Here is a 24,948-nt window from a genome sequence, read left to right on the forward strand (position 1 = left end):
CAACCAGCCATCATCTCTATGGAATATCACAGACTATGTAAGTGCTTCCACTTCTCCCTCAAACCACATGTTATTCCAACCCAAGAGTCCGCAGAGTACAAACATTGGCAGCTGGTCAATGGCATATCGACTTAGTTGAGCCCCTATTACATGCGTGACCAGCCATGTGCTGCAGCTATGATCCTTGCACCAGGATTATCAGGGTTAGGATTCGATGGTTCAAACAGCGTGGTCTGGTCACTCTCAGCTACCTCGCACTTGGAACCTGAACTCCTGTCTTCCTGGAAAAAGCAGGCGGAAGTTTCCCGGCTGTCCTGGAAATCACTCTCAATCCACACCAACCACATAAAATTCCTGTTGTCTCAGCCACACTTCCTGCGGACGGTGTTAGCGTAGGTATGCAATCTTTACCGCTCCTTGGGAACCCCATGGACGCATAACTGAATGGGCTTCATAGACAACGTGGTCAGCGGTCGGTGGCTGGCTGGAACTTCATCACCTATTCCCCTTGTCACGGTGTCTCACAAGGCTACGTGTGGCTGGGACATGGACTGATATAAGCTTCGGTAAGTACATTCACTAAGCAATGGGCCATCGGCAGTTGAAATATGGAGGTGTTTGGTATGTAGATCCTGGTCACCATAACGGTGATATCTTCTTTTCTCTCGGTAAGGGCCACGCTTGAGCCTGGATCTGTCATACTGACTTAGATAGCCAGAGTCAGAACTAAGAATCTTGCCAGCCTTTTCTAGACACTCAACCCACCAAACTTGAGGCCGTGTCTCTGGATGCTACAAACTACCAACCTACAACGAAATCTCCAGAGAGATACGTCAATTGTGGTACGTGATGAAGCCGAGGGTTCTCGTGTCATGCTGGCTGGTAGGATTGAACGTGCATTGCGCATAGCATCCCGGGAGCTTACTGGGCTACTTCATATCAGCTAACTTGACGCATCGACAGTGATAAATGGATGAAATGATGCAAGCTAGTCACCCGACCTATTGGAATACGGTGTAGGATGCCGACCCTCGGACGGTGTGGTCAGACGCTACATCTGTGAGCATCCCCTCCCCATCATCCTGGCAACGCTCGACATCGAATTTAGGGGTCGGGGTCGCCACCTCTCATAAGCAAACCCCTCTCATGGTCATCTTACCTACAGCTGTCCTTACCCTGACAGCCACCAGCTAGCCATTAAGCCAACACGGTCTTATGTTGGCCCCATTTCTTTTCTTGCTCCAAGATCTACATGTGCAAGGAATGCGAACCGCTCAGCCGGCGCCAGGCCCAGACCGATCCAAAAATCGTACTTTCTGTCGCCATGTTCAAGTTCGGAGTCTATGAAACGGCAAACTAAAGAACGAAATATTGGCCCAAAATTTCAGACGATTACAATTGTGGCAAAAGCAATGTGTGTCCACCTGAACTTTAGATCAAGATCCTCGGGCATACGAGGTCAACGCGAGATCGGGTTCCAATTTCTTAAGAGCGGTTTATCGAATGAAGTGCTTCAGGGATGGTCACTACACTATTTTATTCATTCTGTACTATCGTTCTTTTGATTCATGAAAGTCCAATCTGGAATCTCCTGAACAACGAGGTGCCGGGGTTTCCATCTTGTGGATGTAGTCTAACAGCACATGCAGGTCTGACTGAAACTCCGGATCTTCAATTAGCAAGACTGACCAATGTCACAAAACCAGGGCCGTCAGTGCGGGCAGTACTTACGTAAACTATATATCCTTTTGATAAGGAAGGATTCCACCGTGCTTTAGTTTAAGACTACCAGCAACGATATGTTTGTACTACCAAGTACCTTACTCAAGAGACGATGTAAAAAGCTTTTTCCTTCTAAGCTGTCTATCTGTACATATTGATTGTCCAATTAGGTTAGCTGAACCCTCTATCATCTAAAGTTAAGATGAGTTCCTTGCATAAATCATATGTTGCATCCGAAGCGGCCGCCGAAACGAGCACCATGGGCAATTCGGACATGACACTCCGGCAAAGACCAAAGCTGCCAGCATAGCATCTCTTAAAAAGTGTCTCAAAACACATACCTGCATGGGCCAGCCGATGCAAGTAGAAAAGAACCCGCGGGTAATCACAGATGGAGAACGGCACGATGTATGTTTCTGCCACAATATGTACATTGAATTATTTACTCGTCAAGAATGCGTTCCATTTTCCCATCAGCTCGCTCAAAAATTCAAATCATTCACTCCGGCCCTCTTCTAGGCCTCTTTGCCACCCTCATACCCGTCGCGCGGATGGATGCGTCTAGACAGGAACAGCGGTAAGGCCACAGGCAGCAGCCGCAGCAGTGACGGAGTTTCCGTAGTATTGCCAGACATTCTGGGCGTTGGCGCACTGCAGGCAGGCATCGTAGCGAGCGATCCACTGGTAGTTGGTGCAGTAGCCTGTCTCGCGGGACAAGGTGATGGAAGTACCTAGAGTTCATCATCATCAGCAACCCGACAACGTCATATTGGGTGGTTGAAAGGGAGAGGAGGAGAGAAAGCTCTTACCGCAGTTCTCGTGGCAGAGGTAGGCGGGTGTGCCGGGGGCGGGGACGTCCTGGCGGGTGACGAGGGGCATCGACTCGGGGAACTCCCAGCCGCCCTGGTTGCGGTTGATGAGAGGGTTGGCGGAAGCCAGAGAGGCGACGAAGGCCACGGTGCAGGCGACGGAGAAGCGCATGCTGATGATTTGGAGGTAGGCTTTGAGGTTTGGAAGAGTTTGGCGAGACTTAGTCTTGAGGTGAGTAAGGCAGCTGGGTATCGAGAAGAGACTTCATACTGATTCAGGACATTCACGACTCTTTATATTCAACATCACAGCTTGGCAAATGCTACCTTCCTTCTCAGTCTTTACAAAGCTCCTCTCCAGTCTCCAGTTCCCCTCCAGTCCCTCGGAATGCCCAGACTCTTCATCCGAAAGCAGATGCCAAACGGCATCCCACACTGTAACGGCGCACCGATATCGCCGGCGCTATTGGAAGGATAAGATCTTGGCGAGCGATTTCTAGAGAGCCAGTTAACCTTCTGCCCCAACGTTGCCCGGAAAGAAGCGGGTTTCCGAGCGTATTCAGCGGGGCGGCCGACATCCGTCCGAACCTTTTGAAAGCGGAGTCTCATCCCCTTGGCCCCCGGTCCCCTGCGTGGAGCGGTTATGCTCCTCATGCCATCTAATCTAATCAGATCATCTGATAATCAGGATCCTTGTGGGGAGCCGGGACAAGACTGCTCAATGGGGCTCTTCATGTCCGAGAATCCACCCACATGAATGCGACCCACAAAGTTTGATATACGAGGTTGTTATGTAAATGGTGAATTTGGGGTCTTGGCTTTCGGAACTGCCCCAGCTGAGTCCAGCTCACATGCCAAACGGGTTTTCAAGGTTCATACGACGCAAGGTTGTGATTAAGCTTGAAAGGGCCGGAGGCGCAGTCGATAAGCTTGGTTTTCCTTGTAGTGAAGAGCGCAAGTGGCGATATGATATACTCAGTAAGAAGAAGTTGGGTGTCACAACGGGAAATTGTCCGGAAGCGGAGGTTGAACACCAGGTTGATGAAGTCTATGAAACAATAACGAGGGAATTAATCTACTCTAAGGTTCTAAAGAGACAATGGTTTAGGCCCTCTCGCCAGAGAAAGCGTTGAAGTTGAACGACCTCAAGCGCGGGTTCTTCTCGAACTCGAGCGTCCTTTGATCATACAACACCAAGGTTCCATTGGCAAGCTGAACGTCCAGCAAATAAACCACATTCAGTGTCCACTGATCGCGGTTGCCCTGTATGCTGCCCACCGTGAACCGAAGAACATCATCACCCGTCAACGTCTCGTTGTACATTGCTCTAAAGTTCTTCACATTGCAAACTTCTGTAGCCGAGGCCGTGACGTCAATGAAGCTCTCAATGCGGTTCTCAGCATCAAGGGTCTCTCCAATCACCACGCTGGAGTTGACGCAAACGAATCCGTCGGAATCAGCCGAGTGAGACGTGGTCAAACGGACAAAGTCCCACGGTCCCAAGGAAGCAGGTACCTCTACCTCGGCAGTGTACAGCGATGTGCCGTCGTATGGAGCGGTAGAAAGCCGCTCATAGATGACAGATCGGTTGACGGCTGTGTAGTACACGGGTGCTTCCCAGATCTTGCCGACGGTAGGGAACTGCACGACGTAGGTGCCCTGCTTCATGGATGCAGCAAACTCTGGTGTGAAGCGGCACATGAGGAAGAAGTCGCCGATCATGTTCTTGTTCCAGGTTGTCCACTCCCCGAGGGCGATTGTGTATAACCGAGTCACCGAATCGAAGGATGTATCGCCGGCGTGGGCGCCGGACGCCGAGAGCTGGTACCCTTCTGCGATGTCGGTGATCTCGGCTGGAACAGCGAATGTGAGGACGGAATCTGCGGCAACGGGTGACGGCATCGAGATCTGGATGTGGAGTTCCATCCATGCTGCTGGATCAATGACGAAGGCTGTGTCCTCTTTCAGCCTCTGGAGCTTCAGAGAGGTGAAGGCGCCTTCGAGACCGGTGGGCGTGGCGGTGGCTGTGAGCGTCGTGGTTGTGCCTGGCACGGAGATAGGGGCAGTCGTTGTTGGGACAGAAGATGTGGTGGGCACAGCGGTAGCGGTGGTAGTCATAGCAGCTGTGGACGATGGGAGGCTAGAGGTCCATGTAGCATTCTGGCCCGGGATAGGATCGCTTCCGAGTTGGATGGAGAACGGATCAGAAAGGAATAGCTGCCAGTCTTCAGGCTTGGAAGCATCGCCGAACATGCGCAGAGAGCGTGTGAAGATGCGGTATCGTCCAGACGGGATAGCAGTACCGTTCGCAAAGGAGCGGAAAGTCACGTAGCTGCCCAAGTTGAAGCGTACAACCTCTCTCATGGGGAAGTCCATGTACCCTCCATCAGCAAGGGGCTGAGATCTGACGGACCCAAGCCAAGCCTTCGAGCCTGAACCGTGTTGCGGCGGATACGCGAACTGCTCCGTCTTCCAGTCAATGCCAACCAAATCAACGGAGAACTCGTAGGTGCCGTAGCGGAAGGCGAAGTATGTCTCAGGCGAGTCGCCATCAGCAGGGTGGTACGCCTTGCCTTGGTAGTCGAGTGGGTACAGAATGCCATCAGTATCATCATAACGGTATGACTCTGGACCGTGATGCAGCGCAGTCCAGTTGTATGTAGACGCCTCGATGCCAATGTAGGGCACTGCCAGTAGCTCATCGTTGGAACCTGCGAGAAGAATCTTGCCACTCCACAGAGCACCGCTATCAGGAGCGACGTCGGGGGCAGAGAGGGTGATCTCGATGTCCTGAGTCGCACCTGCGGCCACTATAATAGTCTTGCCCTCGGCTAAGGATCCAGCAGCGGAAATCAAGGGCGGGTAGTAGGTATTGGGATACAATAGGCTGTTTCTAGATGAGACAGTCGAAGCAGCGATGTGCGAGATGTTGTAAGTCACTTCCTCCAATCCGGTGTTCTGGATGCGGATAGTATGAGTGTTGACACGGTTGTCCGTGTCGTTCAGGGACAGAGTCGGCTCGGAAAGAAGCACGGTGGTGAAGTCAAACAACTTGGCGGCATCAACAAGACCCGCGCCCTGCTGAGCAAGCGACGCAACCTCGTCAAGAATCTTGCCATCGATAGACTCAAAAGCAGGCAGAGCCAGAGCAGTAGACGTAAGTCTACGAACAAACTCTGCCCGGTCCTTCTTTGCATGCGCATACCACAGAGCAGCAACACCTGAGATGTAGGGTGTTGCGAACGAGGTTCCGGAAGAGATGGCAAATTTGCCGTCGGGGAAAGCGCCGTAGACCACACCCCCAGGTGCGGAGATAATGGGAGAGAAGTCGTTCTCGTAGGTTGGACCCCACGATGTGAAGGTGGAGAGCTGACCAGCGCTGGGGACCTCGGCGGCGAAAGCAGCCGGTTGAGCATCTGCCTGGATCTTCAAGTGAAGGGTGTAGTTCTTAGCAATCTGCTCGGCTGCCCAGTCTCCAACTGAGGCAGTGGTGACAGCCATAAGCTTGAGTGTGTCAGACCAAGCGACAACGTCAGCCATGTAGTAGGCGCCCTGGTTGTAAGAGTCATACAGGATTCCGTAACCGAATCCAGCACTGGCGATGGAGGAGTACGATCCAGCTGGCTCGCAGACACCACGTTTTGCGAGAACAGCGGTAGAGTCAAGGCCGGAGCCGGCAATGTTGCATGAGTCGCCCTTGTCGAGAACGATGGGCACATCAATAGTGCTATTGAACTTGTTGCCGTCAGAAGTGACATACGAGATGTTTAAAGACTGGCCGCCGGATGAGACAATCGTCGCAGGCCATCCCAAGGTCTGCGCTGCCTCGACCGAGCCGACAGAGACGACACCGCGGCCAGCAGCGGGGGAGCTGGCGAAATACGGTCCCATCGCGCCCGAGTTACCAGCAGCGATGATGATGAGTCTATCCTGGGCAATCTCACTGGCAACACGAGAAAGAACCGAGTTGACGTAGCCAGTGTTGCTGCCGATGGAAACGGAGATAATATCGCAGTCATCCGAATCAGCAGCAAGCATACCCTTGAGAACCATGTCGTTCGATGTCCCATCCTCGCAGCCAAAGACCTTGTACATGTAAATCTCCGAATCGGGCGCAACTCCGGCAAAGTCCTGGTTAGAAGCGGCGATGATGGACGAGACAAAGGTTCCGTGACCAGCGCAGTCCGTGAGGGCGGTAGAGTTCTCCTCGAAGAGGTTCTTTCCGCCGGCGATCTTGCCCACCAGAGCTGGGTGCGACACATCTACACCACTGTCAACCACACAGACGCGCTGACCGGCACCGGTGATGTTGCGATCGTGAAGCTCGCTGACGCGGGTAGCGATGTGAGGGTTCCATTTCTTCGTTCCTGGGGTGACTTCGAATGAGACGTCCAGGGTGATGGGCTGCACTGGCCAGGCATTGGCGACGCCCGGCAGACTCTTGATGTCGTCAACGACGCCGGACGAATCGTCGTTTGCAATCTCGACGGACACGCCCTTGAAGCGACCCGAGATGGCGGAGAAGTCCTCCTTGACGGTGGCCTCGTAGCCGAGAGATGAGATCTGACCGACAATGGAGTCGCCGACAGAAGAGTCCTGGCGGGTGCTGGGGCCGGTCGAGTCTTGGAGCTCGACGATGTACCGGCCGGAAGCAGCGTCGGAGGCTGGGGTTGTGAGGCGGGTGCGGCCGCTGGCGAAGCCACCCTCGGCTGCTGTGACCGGTGAGACGGCGGCGGCTGCGACGAGGGCCGCTTGGAGGATTCCGGAAACCCGAGCCATTGTAGTGAGCTCGACTAAGATCGGCAAGTTGACAATCGATCTCGGAATATAAACGAGAGACAAGCAGACGGGAGCTGTTGCTTGAGCTCTTCTTCTAGATCAAGGCCCCCTAAGGGTCCATTCCCTTCTATTTATCCAGTTCATCATCTTTCACGATCCCGCAATACGGGATGGGGCTTTGAAGTAGTGACAGGGTCCCACGATACGAGCTGGAACCGCACCCATTAGATCCAAGATCACAATGCTCAACCAAATTGCCTATTAATTACAGTTTTATGGGCCAGTCAACCGATAACCGGAGCGCAACGGCAAACGTTCAGGGTCGTAAAGACGGATGTAACTCCGAGGGCTTGGCAGGCACCGTGTTTCCCTTGACTTCTGCCCGTATTCCCGAAAGCGGCAGGTCGTTGAAAAAGACTCACTTGTAGGAAGGCCGGGGGTGCGAACTTTATCAGCTCATCTAATCAATCTTTGTGGAGCTCGGCATGTAAACACCACGCATTGCAGCCATTGCTAAGGGCTTTGTGAGATGGAGACTTTCGTGTTGTCTGCACGTTGCGGTGGGATGGGTGGGAGGCCGTGGAGATTTGCCTTGATTCGCTTAGCCCTGTGGTAAAATAAGCTCAACTCGGAGGGCCGATGTTACCATGGCTGGTCACTAACGGTGATGCTCCGAGCTCCGAGAGTGGGCTTCGAATGAGGAGTTTGAGGTGATTAAAAGGTCCAGACCCAGGCTTTGGGTGATCACTTCTTCGAGTGAGGTTGCTCATACATCTTGGTTTTGGCACAGCATTCGGGTTGCGGGACTCGGGAGTAAGCGGGGCCAAGTTGCCTTACATGAGTCTCATCGAATAGCGGAGTGAAGGCTGAGCCAACCTCGAGCACCCAGAGATCATGAAAGTCAAGCTCATTGAAGCCTCTAGTTTCTCACTTACTACATCAAGGCTTTGAGGTGTGAGCTCTAGCCGTAAGACTGCAAACCAGCAAGAGCTCAGAGGTAATCGAGGGATGCCGAATGGGCGCAGTGTTGGTACATGTTCGACTCAATTCGCACTTCGTCTTGCATCATTTAAATGATGGAGCTGGCCAGGACGCCTTGCGCTGAATTGGAGTCTCACTTCAATTCATGTAATCAACGTTGAATCTAGGCAATCACCTCACTTTCATTCAAGATGCCGAGTGTAGAGGAGTATGAGTGGGTTGAATAAGGATCTGAGGAACCAGCTAGATTGGGCGGGGCGGTTCTATCTAGATCTGTTGTTTGAACAAATCGATTATCCTCATTCACTTCCGTAATTTTAATGCACTTGTGGTTATTGTACATGCGAATCCATCTTCAGGTCAGAAGCGGGGGGGCCAGTAACACGGAGGTCCTGAGGGGACATGAGCCCAGTGTGTATTAAGTGAGCCAATCTACACACTCTGAGGCTGTTCGATCCTTGAGGCAGAGTTTTTTCTGTATTAGAAAGAAGACAGCACTCCCGCGTTGTCGAGACCTTGGCCTCTTCGGCAGCCTTTCTCAACCTCTCGTCGGCTCGGGTCACTAAGAAAGTGAGACGTCTGCAAGAAGCTGGTTACGTGAGACCAGATGAGGAGATTACTTTGCCAAAGCTTTCTTATGTAAATGTGAATTCTCATCTCATTCTCTAGTATCTGGCTGTCTGGTGATGAATCCTACACATTCACAATGTTCATTGATGGTGAATGAGGTGGTTCGCCATCTTCAATAAGAGTGAGGGTGAGAGTGAGGGGCGATCTAATCCACATAGTATGCGACCTATTTAGCACTGTACTTTGGGTGGAACTTGCACACAACATACAGTGCCAATAGGCTGGCGAAAGGCGGCAATCAAATCAGGCAACCAGACTAAGAGCTGTGCCGCACCCGCCTGCCGCCGCCGCTTCTTGGAGGCCGCTCGCCTCTTCCTCGCCCGCCCGCTACCTCACTGCTCTCTGAATTCTCTCTTTCTGCCTTATAACCATCTCCAACATCAAATGTCCACGAATTGACTTTCGTTGAGTCCATCCTTCGTGGTTCATTCGCAGTATCCGCTGGCTCGGCGGCCGGTGTAAGTCAACCGTAGACGACACCACCAAGTCATCTCTCACCATGCCGCTTCCTCGAGAGATATTCAACCTGCCACCACCGAAGAGGGTTCGACGACAGTCGCCTACCCACCAAGGAGCTTTGTTCGCTGCAGGCGTCGCCCCATCAGATGCTGACAAGTTTGCCTCAATTCCGCCCTACTGGACGCCTGCCGAGGACTCTTCCTCCGCGGACGTCTACCATGGGCCCTCCATTTACGGCGATAACGCCTGGTCCCAAAGCCATGGAATCGGTCAATTAGATCAGAGGCTCGGGAAAGCCCTGCCTATGGACGATTCATTTGCGTTCAACTTCTTCCAGCCTACTGCGCAGGCGCCCCCTCCCCCAGCATTGAGCACAGTGTCCAGCGTCACATATTCTTCCTCTTCCATTGTCTCCCAGCCTTCATCTGCTGGCTCCGGTGTATCACCCACACAGATTGACTTCCCGTATGAATGGCCGACTACAAGCACTGCCTCGACAAAGCATTCCACAACTCAAGGTGCCGCTGATAGGTCTACTGATTCTACCGCCTCTACCGCCAGAGCTCAAAGCCGCTTTATTTGCTTGGGCCACCAATGCGACGAGACTTTTGACCAAGAACAAGACTTGGCCTTCCATTTCAAGGCGGTCCACACTCACACATGCAACTGGGGAGGCTGCGAACAACCCAGCTTTTCTTCAAAGGACGGTCTCACCTGGCACGTCAAGCTGGAGCATCTCGTCGTCTGCCCGGCCCCTGGATGTACCGAGAGCTCGTTCCAGACCAAACAGATCCTTGAGAGTCATTTAAGATGTGCTCATCCAGATACCGAGGGCAATTTCAAAGGGAAATCGAAGGAGCCACTTTCGAAGCCGACGCCTCTCGCCCAAACCATGGCTATGCCATCCTCGTCTCACGATACCAGCAGTTTCCCAGGACTATTCCAGAAAGATAGCTTGGAGGAACGAGCTTTAAAGCAGATACTTTCCGTCACGGTATCCAAAAAGAAGTGTCGAAAAAAGTTGAGGGATGTTGTTGAGAGGAGGTATAGAAGAGAAAGAGCACGCAAAGGTGACTGATCCCAACTCCAACTCACGAGGCCGGTATTCTGACATCGGCAGGCCAAACTTCTCTCGCAGCCGACAGCCCAAGCGACTTGTCCCGGCCTCTCTTGACACAGTTGCTCAATAACGCGAGTTTCCCTTTAGTGTGGGAGCATGCAGTTCTACCATTTCTCTCCGAGTTCATCCCAAAATGGTGCGGCCCCAAGCACAGCATCGACGCCCCTCGCGGTAAGACACCAGGCACGCGGCAAATCCGCATCACAATTGAAGGCGAATTGCCCTCGCGAGCTCGTAAGATCATTATTGCAGTACACGTCAGGGACCTTTTACCCGAAGCCCATCGAGACGGCGTCAAGTTACTCTTCCTCAAGGGCTATGTTGGACGAAGTGTCTGGGCCAGAGGGTTGAGCAAGGAGATGCCTGATGATATCTGCATGGCCAAGAACCCATACTACTTCAAAGACCCGTGCATGGGCGACAGCATTGGTATCGAAGGCGGTGCAGAGTTCGAGGAAAGCACGTCAACATTAGGACCCTGTCTGCTCATCGGTGGCGGCAGCTACTGGCTTGCCAACTTCCACCCCTTCGTGGAGGCATACCAGAACTCGAAGTCGGTCATCGTTCAACACCCATCCCCCAACGACCGAGCCCGTTGTGTAGAAGAAAAGCACGATACGCTGCCTGAGACAGACTTTGCTCTAGGTAGCCTCGCCGCCACATCGGGACTCGACCTGAAGACGACTCGCATTTCACATCACCCCTACTGGGAAGACTGCGATAAGGAGCCCCCTCTTATCGCGACTGATTGGGTTCTCGTCGCTTCCAAGACCAGTCAAGCCAATATTCTCCGCCGATTCCCCTCGGAGACCATGCCTCTTCTCAAAGAAACACCAATCAAGACAACAAGCGCCGTTGTGCCAAGTGCCACTGTAGTGTCGACGGGTCGAACATCTGGCCAGCAAAGGGGCGAGGTCTGCGACATTCCAGCGTACGTCAGCGCCGAGATGAATGGTACTGGCAAGGCCACGCGCGAGTGGTTTATCGAAGAGCCGTGCCCTTACGACGACGAAGAAGGGTGGATTCGCGGAGGCATAGGCGTGGAGGGCGACAGCGGCGCTGCCATTATTGACGCTGAGAGTAACTCCTTGGTCGGCCAGCTTTGGGGTCGCAATAGATATTGGGGTAGCGGCCCTCGCGTAACGTATTTCACTCCCATCGGCGATCTATTTGATGATATTCAGGAGAGATGTGGCGAGCAAGCTCGACCTCAGCTCCCGCAGTATCGGGATGAATCAGAATGTTATCCAGTCTACCCCTCTTGTCGACAGTGCTACGACCTACGAACCTACCTCGACAGCCGACGGAGTTCCCGCGAGTCACTTCGGTCCATGATCGGGCACAACGAAGGCGATCACGGAGACTTGACGTCGATTGGTGGAACATCAGAGCTGGCGACACCAAAGGACCACGCACTCTGGGCCCGGACCTCTGGCTTCGAGGAACTCGGGTCCTCATTTACCAGTATCATGTCACCTTCCGGCGCTCACCCATCCTCCCTCACGCCACAACCAGGTACCCCAGGTATCGTAGATATCAAAAGCCCGTACGCCCTGACCCTGAGCGCAGAGGATCTCTACGGAGACGACTTCACGGGGACGACAGAACGCGGCTCCAGCAAGCGAGCAGCCGCAGTTCCATTGGCACGAAGTTCAAGTCATAGTACCAAGAGGCAAAGATTGCATTGATTATGCTATTCCGAGGCCGATTGATATCTCCGGTATTAGCCAGGGAATCCGCCTCTCGCCATCTTCTTTGCTCTTTGATCGCGGCGATTGTGGTTTGCCCGAGAGCTCTTGCTGGCTTCCTTTCTCCTCCGCGCAGCCTCGGTCTCCTTTTCGCCAGTAGGACCGGCCACATTACCGCCTCCACGGCCTCCGCCTCCTCTTCCACCACGGCCGCGACCTCCTCGTCCACGGCCGCCTCCGCCACCCCGTGAGGAGCTGCCACCACCATTTTCAGAGTCCTCTGCGCCAGAGCCAGCCGGACTAGCTCGCCATGCCGTTGACAGAATCTCGGTCTGAGTACCGGTGAATGCAGCGGCGCCGCTGTACTTGGCCTCGAGACGTCGCTTTTGACCCGGATTCCTCACCAGCATCAGTGCCCAACCCTCAATGGCCTCATCCGTCATGCCAGTCTCTTCTCTCAACTTTCCTCTCGCCTGGCCCCTCCTTGTCGTAGCCTGCCTGTCAAATACACTGGGGTCGGCTTGGAAGGCTTTGTACAGTGTTTCTTCGCTGGCATCCTTCTGGCCGTCGGCCTCTTCATTGGCGTTGTCGACCGTGCCTCCAACATCGTCTGCGTCGTAGGTGTCGTCACGTTCGTCGTCATCGGAGTCGAATGCAGCGAGTGCTGATAAGATGGCTGCCTTGTTTGGTGCAGTCGATCTGTCCTTGAGCACGTCGTCGGCAGTCTTTTCGGGTCCCTTCTTTCCAAAGTGGAGCTTAGAAACGTCCAGCTCCAGTCTGTCGAGTTCATCGTCGTCAAACACATTGTGGCGTTCAGGTAACTGCGGCGGCGTTGGTCTAGGTTCAAGCTGGCTTTTCCTTCTTTCCAACGTGGGGGATCTATGATATCGTCAGCCTTACCATAGTCAAGTAAAGAAACAGAGCAAACATACAACGGAGCAGAGCGGTCCATCGCCGCAAGGTGCGGAGGCAATGAATCCTCTAGTAAATGAGCCGTAACAATCTCCGTATTATCACCGTATTCGTCAAACAGCTTCGAGATGAACCCTGACCCCAGATCCGGAAACAGATCTTGAATGAGTGATATCTGACTCTGCCGGTGCATGTGCAACTCCGCCTGAACCTGTCCCTCTTCCGCGACATCTTTGCCCTTGCCCTTGTCGACCTTCCTCTTCACGAGCCTCTTTGGCCGCATCATTCCGCCACCAGGCTTCTTGAATCCCTCCAGCGCTGAAATCCGTGACTTCAACGCCGTCGACGCCGCGCCCTTCTCCTCGGCCCTCTTGGACAGCTGTTTCAGCACCGGCGTGACGGTGACGAGCTCAGCCACGAGGGAATCGTTCACGTTCAACGGGCCAACCCTATGCGTCTCTGCAGCGGACTTCAAAGAGAACAGCACGTCAGCCACCATTCCGAAGCGAGGCTGCTCGCCCTCCGTCAGGCCTACCAGGCAGAGGTACATCGTCGCGACGAGGACCTTGCGCAGCGGCGGGTTCGTAATCTTGAAGGCCGTGACCAGGCCGTCGAAGAAGTCTGAGCCGGCGAGGAAGAAGGATGCGGCGTGTGGGGAGGCGTGGAGTAGATGGTTCAGGTTCGCGAGGCGGGCCTCGAGGGATTTGAGGTCTGCTTTGAGACCTGCTTCCATGGATTGCGCGAGTGACTTTTTAAGGCCTGCTAGGGGGTGCTCGAGGGCGCTGGCGTGGAGGTGGAAGGCTTTTGAGAGGGTGGTGGGCGCATTTTTGCGGTAGAGTCTTGAAAAGGCGCAGAGGAAGGGGGCTGTGATTAGGGGTGTTGGGGGTGGTGTTGTTGAGTTTGTGAGGAGGCGGGATGTGAGTGTGAATGACGACCTGAGTAGGGCCTTTGATGTCGTGGAGGAGCATCCTAGGATGGGTGAGGGTCCTGCTTCGGCGACTTGTGTTGTAAAGGAGGAGAGGAAGGCTGGGATGGAGGCGTCTTCTTTTACGGCGGCGCGGGAGAGGTCTTTATCTGAGAGGGCGAGGTAGGCTTGCGTGAGGGCCGTCCAGGCTTCGAGGAGGGCTTCCCATTCTTGAGAAGTGAGTTTTGCGCGCCACGATGGCGTGGGGAAGGGGGCCAGGGGCGGGAGGGAGGTTGCCATGATTGCTGGAGCTCTGGGGTTTCGTGAGATGGTGAGTGAGATCTAATGTGAGATGTGCGCTGGAACTGGCGGGGTAAGATGCTCTCAGGGATGTGAGGAATTCTCTCGCGGGATGCAGTAATAGCAGAATGCTCTTAGAAAGAGCTCAACGTCGGGTCGTAATTGCGCATCTGGTGAGTTTTGGTAACGCGCTCGGAGGTGGCGATGAGGTGAAGTGAGGCGGCTGGCCGTGAGATGTCGTTCTCTCAGATCTCGCCGGATGATTCATTCATTGACGTCGGTGCCTCTCCCCAGCCGGGCCATGCAGTGAGCTTTCGGCGGAGCTGCGAATGCGGAAGTGGGTACCTTCATGGTGGGGTTCGTTCTTTCTCTTGTGCCTGTTTGCTTGTTGCCGCCGCAAATGGTCAGCTCAGAAGATACGTATCTTTTTTCGAGGTCCCAGTTTCTGCGCTAGGCCTACCTAGGCTTAGCCATAACACTCGGTAAAGCCCTACTTCCCAAACCCCACGAAAAAAAGTTCGCGATCGCAATTCCCTCCCACTGCAAGCTCTCAGATAGCCCAAAAGATCATCAGCCTTCATCACTTTGCCGCAACCAAGCCGTTCGAGTCGTGAAGGAAATTCAATCTCTCCCTAACCTAACCAAACACCCAACCGAACCTCTTCGTTCAACAACACTTCAAAATGTCTTACAACAAGGACAAGGACTTCGGCGAGGCGCCCAAGACGCACAAGATCCGCATCACCCTCTCCTCCCGCAAGGTCCAGTCCCTCGAGAAGGTCAGCGCCGAGCTCATTGAGCGCGCCAAGTCAAAGGACCTCCGTGTCTCCGGCCCCGTCCGCCTGCCCACCAAGACCCTCAAGGTCACCACCCGCAAGACCCCTTGCGGTGAGGGTTCCAAGACCTGGGATTGCTTCGAGATGCGCATCCACAAGCGTCTCATTGAGTGAGTTTTTCGCTGTTGGCATAAAATGATTGGAGCGAGAATGCTAATGATTGAACAGCCTCAACGCCCCCACCGAGATCGTCAAGCAGATCATCATCAACATCGAGGCCGGTGTCGAGGTCGAGGTCACCATTGCCGCATAAGCGATTGGTATCCAAGCCCCGAAACAAAAATGTTGTAAAGACGAGTTGTTGTTGTAGGAGGGACGAAACGGTATGGGCTTCGGACTTGGGAATGCTGCGTTCGCTAAGCCAGCGACGAGGGCTGGCCGAAAGGTTTTACACCTCAACGCAGCTATGCAAAGGCGGCGGGACGAGTGAGGCGGTCTAGATACCACCCGAATCAACTGATGACCTCCCATTTTTAGTTCCTCTATTGTGATGTGTCGTATGGATATGCATGAAGCCCAGTTGAAGTACCTACTGTGATCTTGGCCATATTGCATGTGAAGTCAAGGGCGGTGGGCATGAAGGATTGCGAGTGTCAGGATGTTGAGGAAGATACTCAATGTTTGGGAAATTGTGCCCAACTAGAGCGCAGTATGAGCACAATAATATCACATGCTCAGCCAGATACCCAAACCCACGGTCACCAACTGATCCTTTTTGAAATCAACGCCGTGTAATGCCAGCCCCCTTTACACAAGTACAGATAGACCACTTTTGGCCCTTGCATCGTCGCTTCTGTTCCCGCCCACCCCCTTTACAAATCCCAGAGACAGAACTCTCTCTTAGGAGGCAACTCGGGCATAAGACCCTCAAACTTGCCAGTCTGCGTAAACGACTGCCACTGCTGCTTCGACTTGTCATCATATAACTCGTCGGGTAGCTCAGTATCCTTGTAATAATTTGGCGGACCATCCGGGAACCATATCCTCGTCCACGCGCCGTTGAAGGCTCGAATGCCAGGCAGATTGCCCTGGTAGGTGACGGGCTTGCCCTTCCAATTGGATAACCGCCCGTTCATGTCCTTGGAGCTGTAGCTCGACACTGGTGGATGCTGCCTCGAGCTCCCCGGCGGGTAGGGCCCGCTCCCAGGCGCCGCCGCTTGTTGCGCGGCGGGCGGAGCTGGTGCAGCGGTCTGCCCTCCAAATGGGTTTGGCGCCGATCCGCCTGCTCCGAGGCCACCGGACGGCTGGCCAAACGGGGACGCATTGTTCTGTCCAAAGGGGTTCGTCTTCTGGCCAAGCTGAGCTGGTTGTCCGAATCCGCTGGCAGGCTGCGTAGGCTGAGCAGTCGCCGCCGGTTGACCGAAGGTGCTGGGCTGCGCATCGGTTTTCGCTCCAAAGGGGTTGGTCGCCGCCGGCTGCGCTTGAGAAGGCTGACCGAAGGGACTGGAAGATGCAGTCTGAGCCGGTTGTCCGAATGCACTTGTTGTCGCAGGCTGTGCTGGCTGACCAAACGGACTTGGGTTCGTCTGGGCTGGAGCCCCGAAAGGGTTGGCATTTTGTGTCGTATTCTGCGCGGGCTGTCCAAAGGGGCTGGGACTGGCCGTGTTCTGCGAAGCCTGACCAAATGGACTGGATGTATTGTTGCTGCCGGCGCTGGCAAACGGGCTGGCACCGCTCGTCGCGCCTCCAAAGGGGTTCGGCTTCTGCCCAAGAGCACTTGCTTGGCCAAAAGCGCTGCCGCCTCCGCCAAGTTGAGATGGTTGGCCGAAGGCACTGCCCCCTGATGCCGCTGCTGGTTGTGCCGGCTGCCCAAACGCAGGCGCGCCGAAGGGATTGGGCTTCTGACCGAGGGCTGAGGCCTGGCCAAAAGCCGATGTGCCACCTCCCAGCGCGCTGGGTTGTCCAAAAGCGGATGTAGGTTGCGATGTTTGCCCAAAGGCTGGGGCGGAGCTACTCGTGGCACCGAACGCCGACGTAGGTTGTGATGGTTGACCGAATGCTGAAGTCGGTTGCGATGGCTGCGATGTTTGACCGAAAGCTGGCGCGCCAAAGGGATTCGCACGTTGCCCCAGGGTCGCAGTCTGGCCAAAGGCGCTCCCTGTTGAAGTTCCACCGCCGCCGCCAAAGGCAGAAGTCGTGTTCGTGTTGTTAGAGGAGAATGGGTTTGACGTCGCTGTGTTCGAATTTGACGAAAAAGGGTTCTGCTGTGAAGAAGCGCCGCCCCGTCTTCCAACCGCAAACTCCCCTGTAGTCCCGCCTGGCGATGTGCCTTGCTTGCAAATGTCTATCCTGTTGGGGTGCGTTTGCTCGGCAGAAATGATGAATTGAATAGCTCCGTCAAGGTTGCCCACCGCCGTCTTCATTTGTTGTTGGGCTTGCTGGTATAGCTCTTGTGCTTGATTGAGCTTTGGATTCCGTCAGCTGATAGACCTGTAGACCTGAATAAGGTGACTTACCGCTTGCTGGGGATTTCCAGAAGCTTCCGCCATCATGTGAACGAGTCTCATTTCCTCAAAACTCTGCTCGCGCAAGTTGCCTCCGAAGAGCTGTTCCGGAGCGTCCCTGCCGGGGCCATAAGCGGACAAGATCCATTGTGGCGCTTCCGACGTCAAGTCTTTCTCAATGGTCTCCTTTGATAGCGCATATGGAAGTCCTGGTCGCATGTGAGTAGAATGCTTCGTTTAAAACTCCTAGGAGCCGCGATTGTTTGGGCGAACCATCATTGTTGTTGCCGCCTCGATTGAATCCTCCTCCTGTGTTTTGGCCAAAGGCTGCAAAACGGTTGTTATTTTGCGACCGTGGGTGCTCGAATCGGCAATTCTCTACGATATCACGTATTAGCCTCTTCGATCCGAGTTTGCGATCGAGACCCCTCGGGATAATGATGGGTGCACAGCGAGTGACGTACGTCCGTACCTGCAGTTCCCCTGCTCGTAGAACTTGCAGACTACCATTCTGGTTGTTGATCGGGCGGTTTCGCAATGCAAATGGCGTGATGACAGCGGCTATGTCATTTCGTACGTGTTAAGAGCTGAGATTAGCCAGGGATTCGACGGTGGACAAAGAATCAAGCTCTTGTAATCTCCAGAGCTCGTAGATTGGGCGTCGAGAAAGAAATCATTGGCAGCCTTTCTCAGCCTTGCCGGCGCGTGCCCCTAGCGCGCCGTGGTAAGCCAATGGGAAATACGTACTGTGCGTAAGCAGTGGACAAAGCGCAAGCACTGTCCTTGCCTCCTCTGGTCCAGACAGGTGCACTTACACCAGGACCATTCAACATCAGTTCTTGACTTCCTCAAGAAGCATTCGAATTCATCTATTTGGTCGAATCAAGATGACTCGGAGTTCTTTAATCGGCTTTCATCATCAACAAGATCTTCCCGGCCTTTGAATTTCACCTTTATGTCCCACCGAAAATCGATTCTACCAATCCTAGGAATTGAGAGCCAAGCATTTTACCTCGCTTTCGCAAGGACAGCGTTTTTCTAATTCGTCGACGCCACAATCTTCTCCATACGAGTCACATATTCAAAAGCAAATCAAGAATCGAGATCATTGTTTCATTACTCCAAATCGGTCATAGCTACTCCGTGGAATCCATCTATCCAATAACACCAGCAACCATGGGCTTCAGCTGCTGCTCAACATAGTTGGGGTTTCTCCACTCAGACCAGTCCGCGTTCAACAGACCCCACGACTCCTCAAAGTTCTGCGTTCCCTGGCGGATGTAGTAGCTACCCACCAGAACCCAGATGAAGAAGCTGCCCTGGATCTGGGGCAAGTAGGATGCCAGGCACGTCGAGTACGTGTTGAGGTATGTATTGTCGTTCATGTTGAAGCCAAACTCGGTCAGCGCCACGGGGAAGACATTGACCGTCACAGGGTCCGATGCATTCATGGCCTGGAAGCCCTTGGTGTACAGGTTGTTGCTCAAGCTCGCGCAGCTGCCGATGGAGCCCTCGTAGTTGTGGATCTCGAGAACGAGCTTGTCGGCGTAGCCCTGGAAGTCAGAGAGCTGGAACGTGCCGTTACCGGGTGTCAGCGCAGTACCGCGGAAGACGGGTGCGACGGTAGTGTCGTAGTTGAGGCCAGAGAGGAAGATGAGAAGGCCAGGGTTGGCGCCGTTGATGGCGTTGGTGCCCTCCTGGATGTACTTGTACCAATCCTGCCAGTTGTACGAAGCAGCAACCAGCTCGGCGTTATCCGTGGCCTCGCGAAGCTCGTTGCGGAGAGACATGGCGACGAGAGCAGTCCACGATTTTCCCTGGCGATGGTTATCAGCTTGGGTTCAACAATATTCTGCCTTCTTTCGATTCACTTACATGGTTGGCCATGTAGGTCAGGCCGCGCACCCATTTGGCGGCATCGAACTCGCGGTCTCCCCACCAAGTGTTGCCGTCGTTTCCAGAGCAGCACCACTTGCCGGTGGACATGTGGTTATCGAGGAGGATGTAGACTTCCTGCTTAGCGCATTCGGCAGCAATGGCATCGTACACCTTTGGGGTTATGTGTCAGCGGGTGTCAAATGTCGCGGCAGAGCTGATAACTTACCTCGAGACGGGTGGTCGCCTCCGTGAAGGAAGGGTTGTTGGCCAGAACCTGAGCGAGGACGGCGGTGCCGTTGGTCTCACCGAGGCCGTTGATGAAAGCCGTCTTGATGTCAATGTCCTTGCCATCGTTGGCGTAGATCTGATCGACGAGCTCAATGGCGTAGGTCAGACGGATGGCGTTCATGCCGATGCTCTTGATCTTAGACACGACACCCTCGACGGAGAGGAACTGCAGACCCTCTGGGACCATGACCTCGCCGTGGCCGGGCCAGTTGGTGCCGGCGAACTGGATGTGGTTGCCAGCGGCATCCACCGCCCAGCGACCGTTCGTCACAAGCGGGCCATTGGGCCAGCTGGTCTGTCTGGCCTGGGGAAGAGCGGCGCAAAGAGGAGCGACGGAGCAGGCGACGGCCAGAAGGGAGGTGAAGAACTTCATGATGTCGGGCAGTTTTGACTGAGAAACCGACGCGTCCGAGATGGGAGCTATCACTACAGAGAAGGTCGCAATGGCATCATCTTGCGGGAACCATTGGGATCTTATACGACCTCAAAAGTTCACAGAGCATGCAGCTCGGAAGCATTCCCGCTCCAATCGAGCACTCGCCGTTGCTACCTCATCCCACGGACCGAGAGCGGGACCTGCAGCCAGACCAGGAACGCGACACTGACATCACGAGCATTGGCGGCAGTAGCTTAGCCTTGGGAGGGTGCAACGTTCCTTGAATCAACGGTCGCCATTGTCATGACTAGTCTTCGACCGCCTCCCTCAGGCCGCAGCGGGGCATCTCTCGGGTACTCCCTCAGGTCATGATACCAAGTTGCCAGGGTAGCGACGAACCTCGGGGGCGGCTTTCGCCCGAGAAGACGAGCACAGCCGGGGCAGACATACTCTTGGGAATGGAAGCCAAGGGTCCAAGATTTACCATTGAGTGGACGGTAGAGAGTCAGGCGATGATTGTCGCCAGGAACAGCAAGCTTGTGCCGGACGGTGTGAGATCGGCTCCCGCCTTCTTCGAGACAAGCTGAAGCCTGGACAGATTCTTGCGTCCCGCCCCCGCATCGCTTGTCGAATATGCCGATGGGGAAAACGACGGATCCCGGCTCCCCAGCTCTGATGCCTTTACTACGTAGTGCTGGTGTTCCCCACACTCCGAACCCCTCTCATCATCGAACCGCTCAACGGCCCAAGCACCCCCAAATCGGCCGGTTCTGCGCCATCACAAGATACTAGTTTGGATGGTTGATGTTGCATGGGAGTGGAGCAGAGAACTTTCACCGTACCCCGGCTCCGTGATCCCCGGAAGCCGAACGAAACAAAGTCTGAAAAGATACGAAAGAAAACAGACAATAGCGGAGACGACGTGCCTGACAGGGAAATGCCCGCTGCCGATCAAGAGCCGGACCACAAAGACTAAATGTGGCAGTTGGGGGAACAGGCAAGCGGGGAGAGCTTTCGAGCGATCTGAATGGCGCGCAAGTTCGGACGGACGAGTTCTCGCGAGGAACTCTCACCAGCATTTGGCTCCACCGCGATACCTTGGAACGAGGAGGTGGATTCTCTGCCATTATTGGTTCTCATCATGCACGAGAATCAACTGACACGTGCTACTAGATTCTCTCGACGCTCGATGACGACAACTTCACAAACTAGCAGCTTCGAAGGTGAAGCAGTGGGGGTTGTCTGACCCCAGCTTCAACCAAGCCATCCTCGGTAGAAACAACAATGTCGACCTCTCCGGCCTCGCTCTCACGCCCTCGCCCTGAACTCCAACAACGGTCCATCCTTCATACTCGTAAATGTGTCGTACAACTGCATCTCCGAGACCCGCCTCCGGCCCTCATCCAAATCTGCGCGTCCCTCAGCCGGGTCAAGTACGCCCACCGCCTTGCGCACGTCGTACAAGAACAACGTCCTCGCCAATGCGGTCGACATCTCAGCATACGCGAGCCCCTTGCCAATACATCCTCTGGCTCCAATCGAGAACGGACAAAACGCGCTCTGCGCCCTCGCCGTGTCGGCCTCGGTCGTCTCTCTGCCCCCAAACAACGGGTTTGCCGCGCCGACAATCCATCGCTCGGGAACGTAGTCGTACGCTGAGGGGAAGTAGTCCTCGTTGTGGTGGATCGTGTAGTGCGGTGTGCCAACGACGGTTCCGGCGGGAATATGCGCGCCGTCAATGGTCATGCCGCCTGCGAGAACCTCACGCGGGAGCAGGCCACCGACGGAGGGGGACAGGCGCATCGCTTCGTCTATGCAAGCGCGGAGGTAGGTGCATGTGTTGATTGTCGCGCCTTGACGGATTTCCTCGACTTCGGAGAACTTGCTGCGAATCTCGGCTGTTGCGCGCTGGAGCGCCGCAGGGTTGCGGGAAAGGTAGAAGAGGGTCGCTGCCATGGCTGTTGACGTGGTGTCGGCGCCGGCGATGATGCTGATTTGTGTGTCAGTCTTGGCTCATATCTCTGTGCCTCGAAATTGGCCAGGAGTAGTATGAACTTACAGCAAGTTCGACTCGCCCCAGAGCTCTGGCGTCGAGAAGCCCAGTCCAGTCTCCGGGTCACGCGCCTTGAGGAGGTAGTAGAAGAAGTCGCGTCGATCCGTATCTTCGCCAAGCTTCGTCCGCTCCGTCAGCTGCGCCTTGCTGTAGGCCATATACCGCGCGCGTCCAGCCGCAATGGTCGGGAAGAGGAGCTTGTCGAGCTTGAGTTTGTCGACGATGGGCATGGTACCGCACTGTCGTCCGTCAGTTCATGTTCCTTTCAGACCACTCCGTCGACAACGTCTACTCACAAGAAGATGCCTCTTGGTCGCCGCAGCGATCAAGTCCAACGCAAACCGGTTATCCGGCGCCTCGAGCATATGAAACGCTTTTCCAAACGACAAGTCTCCCAAGATATCCATGGCGAGGTAATTACACCAGTCCGTCATATTCTTGGGCGTCGACCACCCCTTTGTCTCAGCGGACGCGCCGCGACCAATCTCGGCGGTGAAGGAGCGCACGTTGCCGATGATGTAGCGCTCCATCTCCTTCATGGCCGAGTCGGAGAAGCCGTGGGCGAGGACGCGGCGCTTACGGGCGTGGACGTCCTTGTCGCGGGCGTTGTGAGTGTTGGGCGCCGGGTGGACGAAGGCGTTGTAGAACTCTGCCTTGCCGACGTTGGAGCGGAAGCCGTAGATTTCCTTGAGAGCCGTGGCGGAGTTGAAGGAAACTGAATTGGGCCCGAAGCGGACGATTTTGCCTTCGAGGGTGTTAGTGATGGTGTCCCCATGGCTCCTGTCTCTCTTCTTTCCGTCCTGCCAGCCTCTTCTGCTCACTCTGGCAATGTCTTCCCCCGGTTTTCAAAGGGTATGAAGGATGAATGGGGAGGGTGCTGAAGATGGGTAAGTGACGTACCGTATTGCTTGTGAAGCTTGTAGAAGTCGAGATGTCTATCGCCATTCCAGGCGTGATAGAGCTGGTACCCATCCGTGACCTTTGCGATGAACGGTCCTGGATACTTTGCCAGAGGATGGAAGAAGATGCGGTACACGACGATACCAGCGACCTATATCGTTGACTGTCAGATCGGGTCCATCCATTCTCTTGCCGACGCAGCTGGGGCTTCGTAGAGCCGCTTCTTGGCGTAAATGGTGACATTGATGAACTTACATAGAGCACGCCTCCCACGGCGGCGAGGCCTAGCCAGGCCCAGAGATGACTTGAATCCATGTTCACTGTTTCCTTTCCTCTCAATTCAACGGTATGGTGATGTCAAGCAGCAGCCGTTTGTCTCTCGCCGTTGTGGGTAACCTCCACACAGCAGTGAAACACTCACGAAGCCGTGAATATAGTTCGATATAGTAGTATGCCAAACACCAAGTTCGGTCCTTTTCCCGATGAAGTCTTTCCAGCTTTCTTTCTTTCTTCACAGCAATTTCACCTCACGTCTCATCCGTGTCTCCCGGCGAGAAGGAGGGGTGCACCTCTCTTCTTATCTGTCTTACACGGCTCCTAACCCTTTCCCGGCCTGCTACCCATCGGCTTTCCACGGTCCAAGACGGGAATGGATGACGGCGCTGGCGGGTGTGCGCTTTTACCCCACGCCGCAAGGACCGGGCGGGCCTCCATGGACACGAAATTGTAGAAATGACAATAGGCGGGACGAGTACGAGGCACTGTGCCAGCGCCAAAATATCAGCTGTAACAAGTGACACAGTCCCCATGCGCAACACGTCTTACCTGCCCTAAGGTGCCTGGCATGGATTACTACCAATACCGGTACCTACTTAGGTGTGCCCGTAAGAAAAGAGGCGGGCAAGGGCGCAGGTCCGTCTTATCACGCTTGCGCCCGCCCAACCTTCCTGCTTCGGGTGGCCTTCGAAAGCGGGAGTTGGAACGCTGCGGCTACTCGCGGGGATGCACAGAGAGAAAGGGAGGTTGAGAGCAGACGGACTTGGATCTCGTTGGTGACGCCGCAATACCTGCTTACCCCAGACTTTGCGTTCCCATCTCTCTCCCCGGCTCGTTCAGCCCGTAGATAGCCATCCTGCCATGGGTTCCCTACGCAGTAGGTCCATACTACCCCAAGATCTCGCATCTGCTATTTACCCACCCGGCAAGCTTCCCCCGCCCCAATCCAAGCCCGCCAAAAGCCACACGAATGCAATATATGTGGATGGCATGGCGCTCCCCCGGCAGCAAGGTTTCGCAAGTGCGCATGTGAGCCAACCGGAGACGAGGCGATTACACATTCCCATGCGCGGTGAGTAAGGGTCACCCTCATTGCTCAGAGTGCCTCTTGGCCTTTTCTTGTCTCTTTGCCGAGCTCTGGTACTCTTTCCCGACATTCGAAACCTTGTCTTGCACCATTCCCGAACATCCTCTTTCCCGACGGGCTTCTTCTTTCCCGAGGATTTGGAGAAATTGGAGACACTGGACGAATCATTGGTGAGAGAAATGCATCGGGCTCGGCTTTCGGCGGCCGTCACCGCTGCGGGTCCTGCGGAGAAGACGGGGGAAGAAGGTAAAGTTGGATGGCGGGGGAGGAATTCCGCTCCAGGTCCGCGGTTTACTCGTTTGGCAACGGCTTGAGGGCTTGGAGGATTTGACTCGTTGTGGGCTCGTTTTTGAAGAGGTGTGGGGGTTTGGAGTGTTATTGACTGGCAAGACGATAGTCATGGAGATACACAGATAGACACACAAATACATGCAGTAACTCCTAGGCTTCTCACCTAACTTGGGTAGCAATGCAATACGTTTAGATAAGGCACTCCGTACTTCCAC

At 54.6% G+C, this 24,948-nt stretch overlaps 9 protein-coding genes across 9 annotated transcripts; 4 read left to right on the plus strand and 5 right to left on the minus strand.

Annotated features, from left to right (window-relative positions):
• Positions 1 to 1,021: 1,021 nt before the first annotated feature.
• CCOS01_11202 (uncharacterized protein) lies at positions 1,022 to 1,565 on the plus strand (the record flags this gene model as incomplete). Its single annotated transcript, XM_060459355.1, has 2 exons — positions 1,022 to 1,059; positions 1,223 to 1,565. 2 exons carry the CDS (start codon positions 1,022 to 1,024, stop codon positions 1,563 to 1,565), a joined length of 381 nt encoding a protein of 126 aa, XP_060310087.1.
• Positions 1,566 to 2,283: 718 nt separating this feature from the next.
• On the minus strand, positions 2,284 to 2,703 carry CCOS01_11203 (uncharacterized protein; the record flags this gene model as incomplete). The annotated part of the gene is made up of 2 exons (XM_060459356.1): positions 2,284 to 2,453; positions 2,532 to 2,703. 2 exons carry the CDS (start codon positions 2,701 to 2,703, stop codon positions 2,284 to 2,286), a joined length of 342 nt encoding a protein of 113 aa, XP_060310088.1.
• A 932-nt stretch (positions 2,704 to 3,635) lies between these two features.
• Positions 3,636 to 7,310, minus strand: CCOS01_11204 (alkaline elastase YaB; the record flags this gene model as incomplete). Its single annotated transcript, XM_060459357.1, has 1 exon — positions 3,636 to 7,310. The coding sequence occupies one exon, from the start codon at positions 7,308 to 7,310 to the stop codon at positions 3,636 to 3,638; it is 3,675 nt and encodes a 1,224-aa protein (XP_060310089.1).
• Positions 7,311 to 9,420: 2,110 nt separating this feature from the next.
• Positions 9,421 to 12,188, plus strand: CCOS01_11205 (uncharacterized protein; the record flags this gene model as incomplete). The annotated part of the gene is made up of 2 exons (XM_060459358.1): positions 9,421 to 10,450; positions 10,501 to 12,188. 2 exons carry the CDS (start codon positions 9,421 to 9,423, stop codon positions 12,186 to 12,188), a joined length of 2,718 nt encoding a protein of 905 aa, XP_060310090.1.
• A 35-nt stretch (positions 12,189 to 12,223) lies between these two features.
• Positions 12,224 to 14,304, minus strand: CCOS01_11206 (CUE domain-containing protein; the record flags this gene model as incomplete). Its single annotated transcript, XM_060459359.1, has 2 exons — positions 12,224 to 13,067; positions 13,121 to 14,304. The coding sequence occupies 2 exons, from the start codon at positions 14,302 to 14,304 to the stop codon at positions 12,224 to 12,226; spliced, it is 2,028 nt and encodes a 675-aa protein (XP_060310091.1).
• Positions 14,305 to 14,987: 683 nt separating this feature from the next.
• On the plus strand, positions 14,988 to 15,393 carry CCOS01_11207 (40S ribosomal protein S20; the record flags this gene model as incomplete). The annotated part of the gene is made up of 2 exons (XM_060459360.1): positions 14,988 to 15,250; positions 15,309 to 15,393. 2 exons carry the CDS (start codon positions 14,988 to 14,990, stop codon positions 15,391 to 15,393), a joined length of 348 nt encoding a protein of 115 aa, XP_060310092.1.
• A 559-nt stretch (positions 15,394 to 15,952) lies between these two features.
• On the minus strand, positions 15,953 to 20,123 carry CCOS01_11208 (uncharacterized protein; the record flags this gene model as incomplete). Its single annotated transcript, XM_060459361.1, has 6 exons — positions 15,953 to 17,545; positions 17,597 to 17,793; positions 17,858 to 18,145; positions 18,753 to 19,401; positions 19,460 to 19,633; positions 19,689 to 20,123. The coding sequence occupies 6 exons, from the start codon at positions 20,121 to 20,123 to the stop codon at positions 15,953 to 15,955; spliced, it is 3,336 nt and encodes a 1,111-aa protein (XP_060310093.1).
• A 128-nt stretch (positions 20,124 to 20,251) lies between these two features.
• Positions 20,252 to 20,713, plus strand: CCOS01_11209 (uncharacterized protein; the record flags this gene model as incomplete). The annotated part of the gene is made up of 2 exons (XM_060459362.1): positions 20,252 to 20,394; positions 20,458 to 20,713. 2 exons carry the CDS (start codon positions 20,252 to 20,254, stop codon positions 20,711 to 20,713), a joined length of 399 nt encoding a protein of 132 aa, XP_060310094.1.
• Positions 20,714 to 21,434: 721 nt separating this feature from the next.
• On the minus strand, positions 21,435 to 23,394 carry CCOS01_11210 (cytochrome P450; the record flags this gene model as incomplete). The annotated part of the gene is made up of 5 exons (XM_060459363.1): positions 21,435 to 22,116; positions 22,186 to 22,418; positions 22,476 to 22,924; positions 23,080 to 23,230; positions 23,335 to 23,394. The coding sequence occupies 5 exons, from the start codon at positions 23,392 to 23,394 to the stop codon at positions 21,435 to 21,437; spliced, it is 1,575 nt and encodes a 524-aa protein (XP_060310095.1).
• Positions 23,395 to 24,948: the final 1,554 nt, after the last annotated feature.

This window comes from Colletotrichum costaricense (assembly GCF_030867565.1).
Source record: "Colletotrichum costaricense strain IMI 309622 chromosome Unknown Scaffold_12.1, whole genome shotgun sequence".
Lineage (NCBI taxonomy): Eukaryota > Fungi > Ascomycota > Sordariomycetes > Glomerellales > Glomerellaceae > Colletotrichum > Colletotrichum costaricense.